The 13,291-nt window shown below is 40.1% G+C and overlaps 1 protein-coding gene across 3 annotated transcripts in view; it reads right to left on the reverse strand.

Moving 5' to 3' along the window:
- Positions 1-8,235: 8,235 nt before the first annotated feature.
- The window catches only part of ALS2 (alsin Rho guanine nucleotide exchange factor ALS2), a 69,793-nt gene continuing 64,737 nt past the window's right edge, over positions 8,236-13,291 (reverse strand). For all 3 annotated transcript variants that reach the window (XM_038585377.1, XM_038585375.1, XM_038585376.1), the window contains exons 31-34: positions 13,137-13,198; positions 12,195-12,344; positions 11,885-11,981; positions 8,236-9,884 (exon numbers count right to left, since the gene is read on the reverse strand). In XM_038585377.1, coding sequence (XP_038441305.1) covers positions 9,846-9,884; positions 11,885-11,981; positions 12,195-12,344; positions 13,137-13,198 — 348 coding nt within the window. In that variant the 3' untranslated portion in view covers positions 8,236-9,845. The remainder of the gene's footprint in view (positions 9,885-11,884; positions 11,982-12,194; positions 12,345-13,136; positions 13,199-13,291) is intronic.

The raw sequence follows: 13,291 nt of genomic DNA on the forward strand, positions 1-13,291 counted from the left end.
TGCCTGGGCTTGTGACTGGAATCTGACATGGGGGGAAGGGGCGGCAGTCCCCTGAGACTGAACCCTTAACCTACAGGATCTGATGTCATCCCCAGATAGTGTCAGAAATGAGATGAATTGCAGACACCTACTAGTTTCCCGACACCCATGTGGGAAATTCTCAGAACACAGAAAAGAATTGCCTTCTGAGAACTTTTATCAAGTTGAAATTTCCTGTCAACTGACTGGTGGTAGAGTTGGGTGAGCAGTTTTCAGCTCCCACAGTAAGGCAAAGGCCTCCAGGTCATCGGATGCTCACCTTTAGCAGAGCCTGCAGCCACGGGGAGTGGAGAAGATCGTATAGGAGACACACTCCATTCACGTCTCGGCTGTAGAACAGATTCAGCTCTTGCAGCACAAGCCTCAAGATCTGGGAGAGACCTGGAAAAGGGAGAGGACAGAGATGGGGTGGCAGGTGGAGGTGAAGAAAGGCAGGTGTAAGTGTGAAAGGCAACTCAGACAGCTGGGACGTGCCAGGGCGGCTCCTGAGGAATGAGGATGGGTTTCAGGCCCAAAGCTCTGGTTCTATCAATGTGTGAACTTCAGAGAGTCCTCCAACTTTCTGAAACCCAGTTTCCTTGTGGCAAAATGAGAATATGCTGGCTTTCCTGCAGGGCTGCTTCTAATATTAGATGAAATAATAGATCATAGTATATACAGCAATATTGCTTTCCCTTCCTCAATATTATCAGCCTTTGGTTTATCCCAAAATTATCCAGTTCTTTTCTGGATTTTCCTTCTCTAATTCAAACATAGTCATTTGTCTTCATCCTTTCTGAAAGTTCTTATTGAAAGTGTTGTTGAAAAACTCTAACTGCCAGGGCGCTTGGGTGGCTTGGTGGTCAAGCACTGGACTCTTGGTTTCATTTAAAAAAAATTTTTTTAAAGATTTTTATTTATTCATGATAGACACAGAGAGAGAGAGAGAGAGAGAGAGAGACAGAGGCAGAGACACAGGCAGAGGGAGAAGCAGGCTCCAAGCCGGGAGACTGACATGGGACTTGATCCCGGGACTCCAGGATCATGGCCTGGACCAAAGGCAGGCGCCAAACCGCTGAGCCACCCAGGGATCCCCTGGACTCTTGGTTTCAGCTCAGTCATGATTTCAGGGTCATGGCATTGAGTCCCAAGTTGGGCTCTATCCTCACAGGAAGTCTGCTTGAGATTCTCCCTCTACCTCTGCCCCTCCGCTTCCTCATGCTCTTTCTCAAATAAATAATAAATTAATTTAAAAAAAAAACAGCCCAAACTCTAACTGCCAATAGGTTTTTAATGCAGATCTCAGGATTCCAGTGATTAAAGAAACTGAACAGATTTTAGTGAATGTTGGATATTTTGCGTGATTTCATAGGCATTCTCTTTCTTATAGCGATATTTTGAATGTGAAGAAGTTGTGAAGTTCCAAGTTTGAATAAAACATTGTGGGATAAGAGAAAAAAAAGTGGTTCTGAATCCACTGTGCCAATTTCTTTCCTTCCTGACTTGAAAATTGCTTAGACTCCTCACTAATAGAGGTAGTAGGACACTCTGAAGTGTACAAAATTTCCTTAAAAGAATCACAATATTAAAAAAAAAGAATAACAATAAATCTATCAGAATCCCTGTCCCAAAGTTTGTCTCATATCTAGAGTGATGTCACAAGGCCTCTCTGGTCTAGAGAGGAGTCCTGGCACCACATACCATTCTCCGGATTGGTGGCTGTAGAGGGCTTCATGTCCTGGTCCAGTGGGTCTGCTCTTTGTCTGACTGTATCCTTCTTGCCCAAGCTTTCAGTGGAATTCAGCCCTGGGAGCAGACCAGTAAACAGCACACAGCTCTCTCAGTCATGCCGGCCCTGCCACTCTCACACACTGGAATATGTTTTCAACAGCATTTATTGAACAAATCAAGCACTGTGCTACACCCGGGGACCCAAACCAAATCAAACATTTGCCCTGTAGAGCCCACTCTCTAAATTAACCACCCCTACGAGAGGTCGTTGCTATTTCATGAAACACTTCACCCACTCTCCTTTTTTAACAAGTGACATTTATTTCTCATCTAGGTAATTTTACCATCCTTCAGAGCTCAGAAGAGCCTCTTCCCTGGCCTGACTCCACTTACATGCTCTGTTCCCTCTCACCGCACCCACAGTCCTTCGTGGCACTGATCACAATGGCAAGAGTCATGGTTATGTTTGAGGCACACTCTTGGAGGTTATTTTCTACATGAAAGCTTTAGGAAGGATTAATTTCAAGAAACAGAAATCCCAAATTATAGAGGCTGAACAGGGTAGCAGTTTAGATCTTGCTTCTGTAAAAGTGTGCAGGCAGAGACAGTTCAGGGTGGGTAGGGCAGCCTTGCTCCATGAAATGCTGAGAGAATGGGCTCCTTCCAGCTCGCTGCTCTGCCGCCCTGGGGTGTGGTGTGGTTCTCATCTTCTTGCTCCAAAATGGTGGCTGGAGCTCCAGCCATCACCTCTACTTTTCCATCAGCAAAATGGGGGTTAAGAAAGCAAGTGCAAAAGGAACGTGCTCACTGCTCTTTGTGGAAGTTTCACAGAAGTTACCTATGCAATGAAAAATCACCTTTTGCCCTGGCATACTTCAAAATACCTCACTGGACTTCCATGTTGCTTAAAAAAAAAAAAAAACAACTTATAATTATTAGAGCCTAGAACCCAACGTTTCTTTATTTATAAACATGAAGTATTTTTGCATAGTTTTAATATATATTGAATTTTCTGAAATGCTACTACGGTAATTAAGAATTGAATTTGCTTTGTTTTGCTTGGATTTTATCAAGTTGTTCACTATTTCAGAAAATCACGTCAGTAATGGTGGGGCGGTTTTGCTTGATACACCTTCCACTGGCTTGTTCCCTTGCCTTGTTTTAATATCCTACCCTGCTACTGGTGTTTCCTGGGATCACTTTCCAAACAAATCATTTAAGGCATCACTATAACTCACCACTATCAGGCTGTATCTGTGTTTGCATTCAAGGCTGCTGCACCCCTGGTGGATTTTTCTCATAGGTGCAAACATGTTGTTTCATTGTATCTTTTGGTGTAGCGATATTTCATATTTACATGTTGAAAGATACAGTGTCTGATTGATGACATTTATTTAGCATCTTTTTATTATTACTAGGGCATGATACAGATGGATTTTTTTTGAAGTTGTAAGTAAGTGTAGTTATTTGGGGTTTCCCCAGAATCAGACACAGGACAAAGATTCTAGTGGGATGATTTGTTTGGAAAGTGATCCCAAGAAACACCAATAGCAGAGTGGAATATTAGAACAAGGCAAGGAGGGAAAGCCAGTGAAAATGTGTCAAGCAAGTAACCACTGTGGGCACTATGGAGCTTAATCCCTTGGGGGAATAAGGGACAAGAAAGTGGGGGTATTTATACACCAATGCTGCCGGTCATAGGTTGAGGGCTTTTGCAAGAGAACATTACTTCTAGTCTTTCTAGCCTGCTACATGCACACTTCCAGCTAGTGAGTGCACGTACTGGTAGTTCGAAGTTGGCCTGGAATGCACCAAAATTGTAAGAACCAAGGGTACAGGGCACCAACAGCATTTGTTAAAGTAGGATAATAAAGGATAAATCGGGATTTTTTTTTTTTAAAGGAGTATTGCAAGTTAGTTGTTGGAGACTGGGATATTGTGTCTGATACGGTTGAGGACTGCTGTTTAGAATTTAGACAGATTGTGGAGTTGAACCAGGGAGGCTATCTAGAAAAAGACAGATCCGTATTATGTTGTCTCTAAATTCCCAGTGAGAAGGGCAACACGGAAAGCTGTTACAGAATTTTAGACAACTTTCCCATACACATTCAGTCACACTGAAGTATTCTGGTTTGCTAGATCCTACCGAAACCTGGTATCACATGCTTTTGCCATGCCCACCACCACCCACCCACCCTGCCCAGCCCCAACAGAGTTAGGTTAAACCCTGCCTTTTTCCCGTGTTCTAGTTTTTGAGCCTCTGTGGAATCATTTAGCACAACATTTGCATGTATGACTCACCTTCCTCCCAAGAGAGGAGCACGTGTAGGGTAAGGAATTGAAAAGGGAGGTGGAGCGTCTGCCACCACAGAAGTCAGAGCAAACAGATGGGTCTGACACGTCATCATATTCAGGCAGCTGCTGGACAAGCTGCCCCAAGGGTGGTTCCCAGATTACATCCTTAGAGAGGAAGTGCAGATTAAACAAGCCAACTGCCACTTGTGCATTGTAAGTAGGGTGGGCCGCCATTCTTGCACACTTAATGCCCAGGTGCCAGGGTGTGCAATTAAGCCCATCCATGCAGCAGCTGCTGGGGGCACCAGACTGCGCATTCCTGAGATGAACTTATTTGTGAGGGAGATTTACAGATAGATGATTTCTACAATGAGTTTTAATCATTAAAATAGTTTCCAATAAATCTAATGCTAACTCCAGGGTTGCAGATAACTAATTCCTATGTTCTAAAAAGCTCATGTTGACCAAAAGCTCCTCACCCATGGAGGCACAAACAATAATTTTTATCTCCACAACTTAGGTGAGTTCTAAAAACGATGGTTGTTGTCAGTTTCCTGGGACAAATCTGCTGTGGACTGAACTGTGTTCCTGCAAACTCAGATAGTTGAAGTCCCAACCCCACTGTGCTGCCAGCATTTGGAAATGGGACTTTTGAGAGATATTAGGCTGAGATGAGGCCCTGAGGGTGGGACCTCCATGATGGCATTAATGCCCTTGTAGGAAGAGACATCAGAGAGCTTGTTCTCCATCAATCTCTCTGCCAGGTGAGGGTACGGTGAGCAGAAAGCTCTCTTCAAGCTAGGAAGCAGGACCGCACCTGAACCCGCATGCTCACACTCTATTGGGCTTCCAGCCACCAGAACCGTGAAGAAGAAGATCTGTTGTTTAAGCCACTGAGTCCCTGCTATTAGCTCAAGGTAAGCCAAAAAGTGAAAGAAGGAAACCTCAGATAATGGTTTTCCCTCTCTCCAGTTGGCTTTGAAAAGTATTGCAATGCTTCAGTTCACAATCTGCTTCACAAGTCTCTTCCACATTAATCTGTTCAGTGTCCGGCTTCTGTGCGGGTCACATCTGCAGAGGGTCTGGAGAGTGCATCTTGTGCTTTCTGGTTCACTCAGGAAGCCTCAGCACCTGCAGTGGGGCTGGGCTGTCTCCTAGTTGTTGAGAAGGGGCAGAAAAATGGGAGCCCAAAATATGGAAGTAAAAGGCTGAAACTTCCCCCAAGGAGTTCAAGAGCTGCTGGGACTTCAATCTTGAGCTGGGAGCAGCTGGACTCCGGAGGCCTGTGCCCTTCCTTTCTTCCCTAGTCTGGTTATATTGACTTCAACCTGCTTCTCTATCAAACTTTGAAATCAAGGGCTGAGATCTTGGAGATATCAAAAATAACTTGTTTTTCAGATGAGGAATCTGACATTCAAAGGGGGTATTTGGTAGAGTTAACAAGTTAATCAAAAGTTTTCCTCTTGTTTCCAGAACTAGCCCTGAAAAATGCTTGTGCCTGGCAAATGACTATAACGCCTCCTTCCTGACTTTTCGTGACTTCCGGACAAACTCTGTCAGTTAGAATTTACCTATTTCTGCTGTCATGAGAATGAGAATTCATGATTGAGGCTGCAAATAAATAAATACCATATGCAATTCTGGACTAATTAAGTAACAGAGGATCACCAGTTCTTATTAACTGAGAAGCTGCACTAGTGTTAATGGACTCCTAAGGAATTTGTCCTAAATATTACTTTAAAAATCAGTATTTCCACGAATTTTAAAAAATGTAGTGATTACTATTAGATGCCATACCTACCCCCTACCCCTATTAAGCTCATTTTTTCAAAACAATGCTATTAGACAAAGCCTGAGAAAGCACTTGAAAACTTAGTAAGTAATGGCCCAGCTTCCTCTGGGTCAAAATGCTATTGATCAGGACTAGGACAAATATTCAGTTTTACTCAGTCTGTGTGACAACTCATTATTCCATACTTAAGAAATGGTTTCCCAAAGCAAAATCTGTTCTTTCAAAATTACAGAATTCTCCATATATCTTGGGTTACAATGAAACTAAATGATTCGAATTAAATTACCCGGAATTTTATTTGTAGCTATTAAAAACCGACAGAAACACAGACATTTATAGATCTCTTCTGGTAAATGAGGATCATTTGGCAGAGTCTCTTACCTGCAAGACTGCGTACATGCAATGCTGCTCCTATCCAGAGAAAAGGTTTGGTAGAAAATACTAGTGAGCTATTAGCTGCCAAAGTCACCTCACTGTTCTAAAATCTCTGCACATCCTCTTTGATTTAATCCACAGAAGCCTAACCCAGCCTAACCACTAAGTTACTTGTAAGCTTCCCCTGTCACAAATCTTAAGTATTCCTTACACTGAGAAGTCTAATTTTCAAAGGTTGACTAAAGACAACCTTTGCCGTGGCATTTTCTTTCAAAATGCCACCATAGTTAACACCAAAATGTTTTTATTGACCATTCCATGATGACACCCTACACCACAGTAGCATTGTTAATGAAATGCAAAATTGTGAGATACCAGAGAGTAAGCAATTCACCTTACTGTCTCATGTTATGGTGAGAATGGAAGACCCTTCAGCTAATAATGAGACCTGTAAAAAAGTTCCTTCTGGAAGGTTCCCTACGAAGTGACTGTCTTGAACCTAATAGTTACCCATTCTCTACCTCAGATTGGAATTGCTTTATTTGAAAACTGTATATTGCAGCGAGGGGTAGGTGGGAAGCACACTGGGGAGTAGATATCCCAGAATAAAATGAAAGGGTACTGCTCACAGCAGGGCAGAGTGTAATAAAGACCAAATGGCCATGCTTAGAGGTTTATCAAGCTCCTTCACTCAAAATTAAGCAGATGGCCTTCCTTTGCTTTCCACTGTTGATGAAGATGCAAGCTGGGAATGTGGTACATCTGTGACCATTTTGAGCACACCATATTTTATCATAAATACTAATTTTATTAAAAGTTTTCGTTTTCGGGCAGCCTGGGTGGCTCAGCAGTTTAGCACCGCCTTCAGTCCAGGACGTGATCCTGGAGACCCAGGATCGAGTCCCATGTCAACTCCCTGCATGGAGCCTGCTTCTCCCTCTGCCTGTGTCTCTGCCTCTCTCTCTCTCTCTGTGTCTCTCATGAATAAATAAAACCTTTAACAAAATTCATTTTCAACTCATTTTTTATCTTATGATCTTAAGAAAAAAGATTTGAGAGCGAGCAGGAGCATGTGTGTGAGCAAGGGTAGGAGAAGAGGGAGAGGGATAGAGAGTCTCAAGTAGACTCCCTGCTGAGACGCAGGGCTGGATCTCACAACCCTGAGATCATGACCCAAGCAGAAATCAAGAGTTGTTATGTTGAACGAACTGAGCCACCCAAGCACCCCTACCTTACAATCTTTTAATGCATAACCCAGCTATGAAGTGCTATCTCTGGCAGAAGAAGGAAGGAGGCCTGGAATTAGAGTTAAGGAAGCTCTAAGTTAGAGTCCCGACTCCTTAACAGTGAGCAAATCCCAGCCACTCCGTACCTACAAAATCAGTGGAGCTAACACTTTCCTCACAGAGCTGCTATGAGCATTCACCACACACGTGAAAGATCTGTAAACTGTTGCATGAGTGATAGCTATTTCTGTTTACAGACAGTGGCCTGGAGATTTAGAATTTGAAAATATATGGTTTTAAGATGCTATCGAAAGGTATAAATATGGTATCAAGAGCCTAAAGTAACTGGAAAGTTCCATTCAAAACTCCAATACAAGGATGGGTTAAAACATGTTTTTCTTAGAACTGAGAGTCTATCATCATTTGAGAATTTCTCAATGGGTCTCAAGTCTTTGTTCATTTCTACAACTATCCTGGTCTCTCTACGGGGTCAAAAACATTCAGTAAATTTGCCTTTAAAAGCCCAATGTGTAATCTGTGTGTTTATTCTAAAATCAAAACAATCCCTAATGGAAATGCAAAGTGTTCAACATAAATTAATCAAGTGTTGGTTCCTTTACAAAAAACGGGCAGCCACCTTCTGGTAGAGAGCAGTGGTGACATGGAAAGGCTTCTTGAGAAGACATAATAACTGGGAGGTAGCTATCTAATGGGTAGCATTTCCAACAAGAATTTTAAATTCTCTCTTCCCTTCCCTGAATCTGTTCAGGAGAGAAAAATAAATAAATAACCAGTGACTATGAAAATATGCCTTTTATTCAAATAAATAATAAAGATTTAAGATTCCTGTCCTTGGGGTACTAGGATCAGAAAGCCAATTTCTTTGTTAGCAAAGGTGCTATAATTATAGAATTTGTTTATTTTAAAGAGAGAAATCTCTAAAACCCTACAGGGACCTCTGGGGCCGATACAAAGAGGCATGGATTACAATTTGGGCAAAAAAATAAAAATAAATAAATTAAATAAATAAATTTAAAAAAAGAAAAACAACAGCCTGGGTTTCTTTTAAATTTCTAGGTTGCCCTAAGTCATTTCCTTTGCAATCATAAAACAACCTTATAGAGATGAATGTCTTTTATTATGAAAATTGCTGTTGCATTACAGCCAACATTCCGAAACAGTATTTTAATAAACACGTCTTGATTATAAAGTAGAGCAGAAACCATGATCCTTTTTTAAAATTGATTAACATCTGCTGATGTCAACAAAATCTGGAGGACACTCCATATGCTCACCGTGGTGTGTAGGAGATGAGATGAGGAAGAGCACCTATGTTATTCAAAACAGCTACTAGTGTTACTTGTACAGTGTAAACCAACCATTTACAATAGGACATTAAAAAAAAAAGGTAAAAAGCAAAACACTAAAATGTTGAGGTGTTACAATACTTTTGAGATGGAAAAGCCAAAGCTTATTTCCTTTCTCTTCCCTTCCGTGAGTTCAGTGCGAGGTACAGGGAAGAACCAGAACACTATATCAAAGATGGATGCAGTTCCTTGCTTCCATAGTTCCCAGAATTTAGTCCTGCTCCAAAATACAGCCCACATGCAAAAGCTCTTCAGGCTCACATTCACAGGCCTCGGAATACAGCGTTTGCGCACGGACCAATAGGGTTCCAGAGCAGCTCAGAGTCAGTGTTTGAATTCCAGTGTATTCACTCTGTAGCACTGAAAGGAATCCAAGAACAAAACTCCTATGTTCTTTCTAGGCAGGAGGCTGAAGACTCCATGTTTGGGGTTAGGGTATGGTAGTCACCGCATAGAACCTCTCCCATCATGAATACCCTGGTGGAAAAGCTTAGAAAAAGTTAAAACTGCAGTTTTAGAAGGTCCTCTTTCCCCTCCCTCAGCAAAGCAGCATGATGCACACATGACTGCGAGGAATTCAGGAAGGCAGAGTGTGGCTACTGTAGTTTCAAGTACAATCTGCTCTTTGCAAAGGGATCTGGGGTAACTGCAGGCAAACCCGAAACTCAAAAAAATTTATTAACTTCTTTAAGGTAAGAAGCTATACTGAGAACTCTCCTTACAACTTCATGTAGCTGGCATACTCTTTACTGTAGAAAGGGATGTCCTTTTTCCAAACAGTAAATGTGGGATATTTGGGGGACTTAACATAGGCAAGGGATTGGTTTAATTGAATTCTATCTCCTTTTCAACCCTCCCTTTAAACCATAATGTCTTTTTTTTTCTGGGCTCAGGGCTATCATCATTAGTAAGGCTCAGAAATAACCACCAAAATAACACAACGTCCTAATTTCAACACCACTCTTTTTCTCCACTACAGGAAGACGCCAGATGGTGCTAAAACATCCTACAGATAATCCAGTTGTCAAGCTGTTATGCATCCTAGTTAAGCTTCTCACGCTGGATCTGGTAGTAACATGCCTGAAAAAAAGTTCAAAACAATTTAAAATTTACTTGGAAAGACATTACATAAACATAGCAATGCACAGGAGATTAAGAAAGGAAATCTCTGATTAATACTGATAGTTCTAACAAAATCAGTGAGTTGCTTTATTTTTTCCGTTTACTTCCAGTTCCCCTACTCAATGTCTATTTTGCTGTAATTAGTAGACAGAAAATTTTGCACGCTCTCTTCTAATTCTAAAATAAACAAACTTCTTCCAAGTTTTTAAATATTCTTCACTAAGTAGAAATACCTTAATCGGCTAAGCCACTACTGAGTGGACATTTAGAATATGCTGAGCATTATAAAGGTACACAAACTGTAATCGGAATCATCTAGTATGTTTTAAGAAACTACAAATTAAGAGTTAACATCATTCTGGACCCAGTGAGTCAGAATTTCCAAGAACGAATTTTTAAGAAGCATTCCCAGATGATTCTGAATGTATCCAGGTTTGGAAGTTACTCACACTACAGAGAACACCTCAGCCAAACCATATATAATGTTTTCTTTAATTCCTTAGGATAAGTCTCCAGGAGTAGGGTTACTCAAACTCCAAGAACATTTTTGATGTTGTTGATATTGATGTTAACAACAATAGTTTTCCAAAAAGGTGACTACTATTTAATCCGTTATCAGCAATATGGGAATAATCCTGATTTCACCATACCAGGCACTGGGTATAATTTTAAAAGCTCTTCGCTATCAACTGGCTGGTTAGCTCAGTTGGTTAGAGCGTGGTGCTGATAAAAGCTCTTCGCTATTTTAGTAGGCACAAAATGGCATCTTGCTTAAATCTGCAGGACTATAATTTTCAGTGAGGTTGAGGATTTTCCTACATATATCCATTATTTCTCCCTTGGTAATATGTTGAGAGATACTCTTCATATAACAGAAATACTAAAAATGTAAGTCACTGGTGGCCAAGTTTTCCCCCAGTACCTCCACCCTTTTCCATCTATTTAATATAAAATGTTAATGGTTATTTCAGTTAAAAAGTTCAAACAACTAATCCAAGCCCGAAACCTGACATTAAACTCTAGATTTTTTTCTCATTTTAATTTGCCTTTCCTTCTCTCTTCCTTTCTTCTACACTTAAAAACCCCAAAGCATCTGTAATTTGCAATGCAAATGATTCTACCCTGATTTCATCCTCCTTCAAAATGGCTAATAAGCTATCTCAATACTTTAACCATTTATTAAGTAATTCCTCTCTTTTCCATTTTTGTGTTTGATGTTTTCATTTTCACATGTGAAATTTTTATTATAACACAACACGGCCTTTATGAGGACTATCCCTTCCGTTAGGGGTTACATCCATTCTTGTGACAGTTACATACTATCTTAATTATTATAATTTTGTAATATTTTACTAACTCGAAGAACGGGTCTATTCTCCCTTTTTTCCAGAAGTGTTTATGCCATTTTCTATTTGTTGTTCTTCCAATATACTTCAGAATTATTCTAAAATTCCAAGAAAAATCAAGTTGGAGAACTAAAATTACTTCCAATAATCCCTAGAGAGTACTCAAATTACAGAACCTCATTTGTCACATACTGGATACAGTAAATACATGGGGAAAGAAGAAGATGTAGTTCATATTCATTAAATACATATTGCCTTCTGTGTTTTACCTCATTTCCATTCCATAGTTTTAGTGTTGGATACTTTTTTTTGCCACTAAGAATCCTTTCTGCTTCTCTTCTAGAGTTATTAATATAGATGGTCTACCTTTATAACCATTTGTAACAATTTGAATGATCAATTTATAGGGAAGAGTAATTTGCTTTAGTATTCTGAAGAATAACTGATTCTACTTTTATTATTTTAAAGTATTAACAGTACATACTCTGAAGGCATTTAATGTTTACATTAAACCTCTGTATAAAGAAGACAATGGTTAATTATAGATTTATAATATGGTAAGTTAAGGACAGATTTTAAGATTAAAAAAAAAAAAAAAGCCTAAATACGTACCTTTAAGGTGGTGAACATTATACCCTGTTCCCCATGCTGTAAATATGGATCCATTAGATCTTCAATGAGGTGTACCTCAGAGCCTAAATTCCTAATCCTGTCCCAATGAGAAAAAGGAACTGAGTTATTTCTGTTTATATGTTCATCTTCCTTCTGAATCTATGTGTGGGATAATAAAGAACAGCTCACCATAGTGGAATGGATAAATAGAAACAGCTTTTTCTAGTGAGGGAGCATATTACTGTCATCAGTTCAGTAAAAGCACTTATTAAAATAATGAGTCTTAATAAAGTCTGAAAAGCTTGGTCACCTGGCCCGTAGCACCACATATAAGAAAACAGGAAACAAGTCATCCATGGACCACAGGAAGTCTTCCTGAAGTGATGCCAGGACACTCTGAGAGATCTCTTCAAAAGTCTGCTGGATGACCTTAAGTTTGTCTGATGGGGTAAATGTTGTGCTGTTGTTATTAAAAAAAAAGAAAAAGAAAAAGAAAAAGAAAAAGAAAAAGAAAAAAAAAAGAAGATAAGTCCTATAACTTTTCTTAATAGAACTGTTTAATATTAAATATTAATTGTTTGACAATAAACCCTCCTTAAGTCAGACACATCAGGCATAATGAGTTGCTAGAAGGGATGGCCACAGTAATCCCTTGGTTCTTTGAGAAAAGATGCCTCTAACTATCATAGTTTATATGGGAGAATTCACTAAATCATAGATTATCCCCCTTTAACCATGTAGGATCTTATTCTCCTAATATATGCTCTTAACTAATTTAGTTTGGTTAATTTCCATTTGGCTAAAGATGTGATTATATAGACATATTTCTGGGTAAGCTCTCCACCTCTTTTGAAAATACGATGGCCTTGGGGCGCCTGGGTGACTCAGCCAGTTAAGTGTCTGCCTTCGGCTCAGGTCATGATCTCAGGGTCCTGGGATCGAGCCCCACATCATGCTCCCTCCTCGGTAGGGAGTCTGCTTCTCCCTCTCACTCTGCCCTACCCCCAACCCCTGCCCCAGCTCATGTTGTGTCTCTCTCTCTCTCTAATAAATAAAATCTTTTAAAAAAGAACAGAAAAGAAAATGCAATGGCCTTGTAGCGTAAATGGTAAACCAAGTGTATCCAAAAAAGGCTGAATGTGACACCTTCTAGGAGTGAAGGGGGGCTTAGGTAACGAGAAGATCTCATTAATATCTAAACAGACTAACTACTGCTTTGATTTATGTGATTTTTCAACAAATCAGAGATTACCTGATCTGCTGTAGACATTCTACAGCTGAGGCAAAACAAGCATCTTTTGTGGTTGGCAGAACCTACAAAAAGAATTTATGAAGGTCACCAAGAAAGTGGTCTTCTACAGTAACAGTAAAAAATACACAATACTGATGGCAGGGTGTGGTTCTCTG

Source organism: Canis lupus, chromosome 37 (genome assembly GCF_011100685.1).
Source record: "Canis lupus familiaris isolate Mischka breed German Shepherd chromosome 37, alternate assembly UU_Cfam_GSD_1.0, whole genome shotgun sequence".
Classification (NCBI taxonomy): Eukaryota; Metazoa; Chordata; class Mammalia; order Carnivora; family Canidae; genus Canis; species Canis lupus.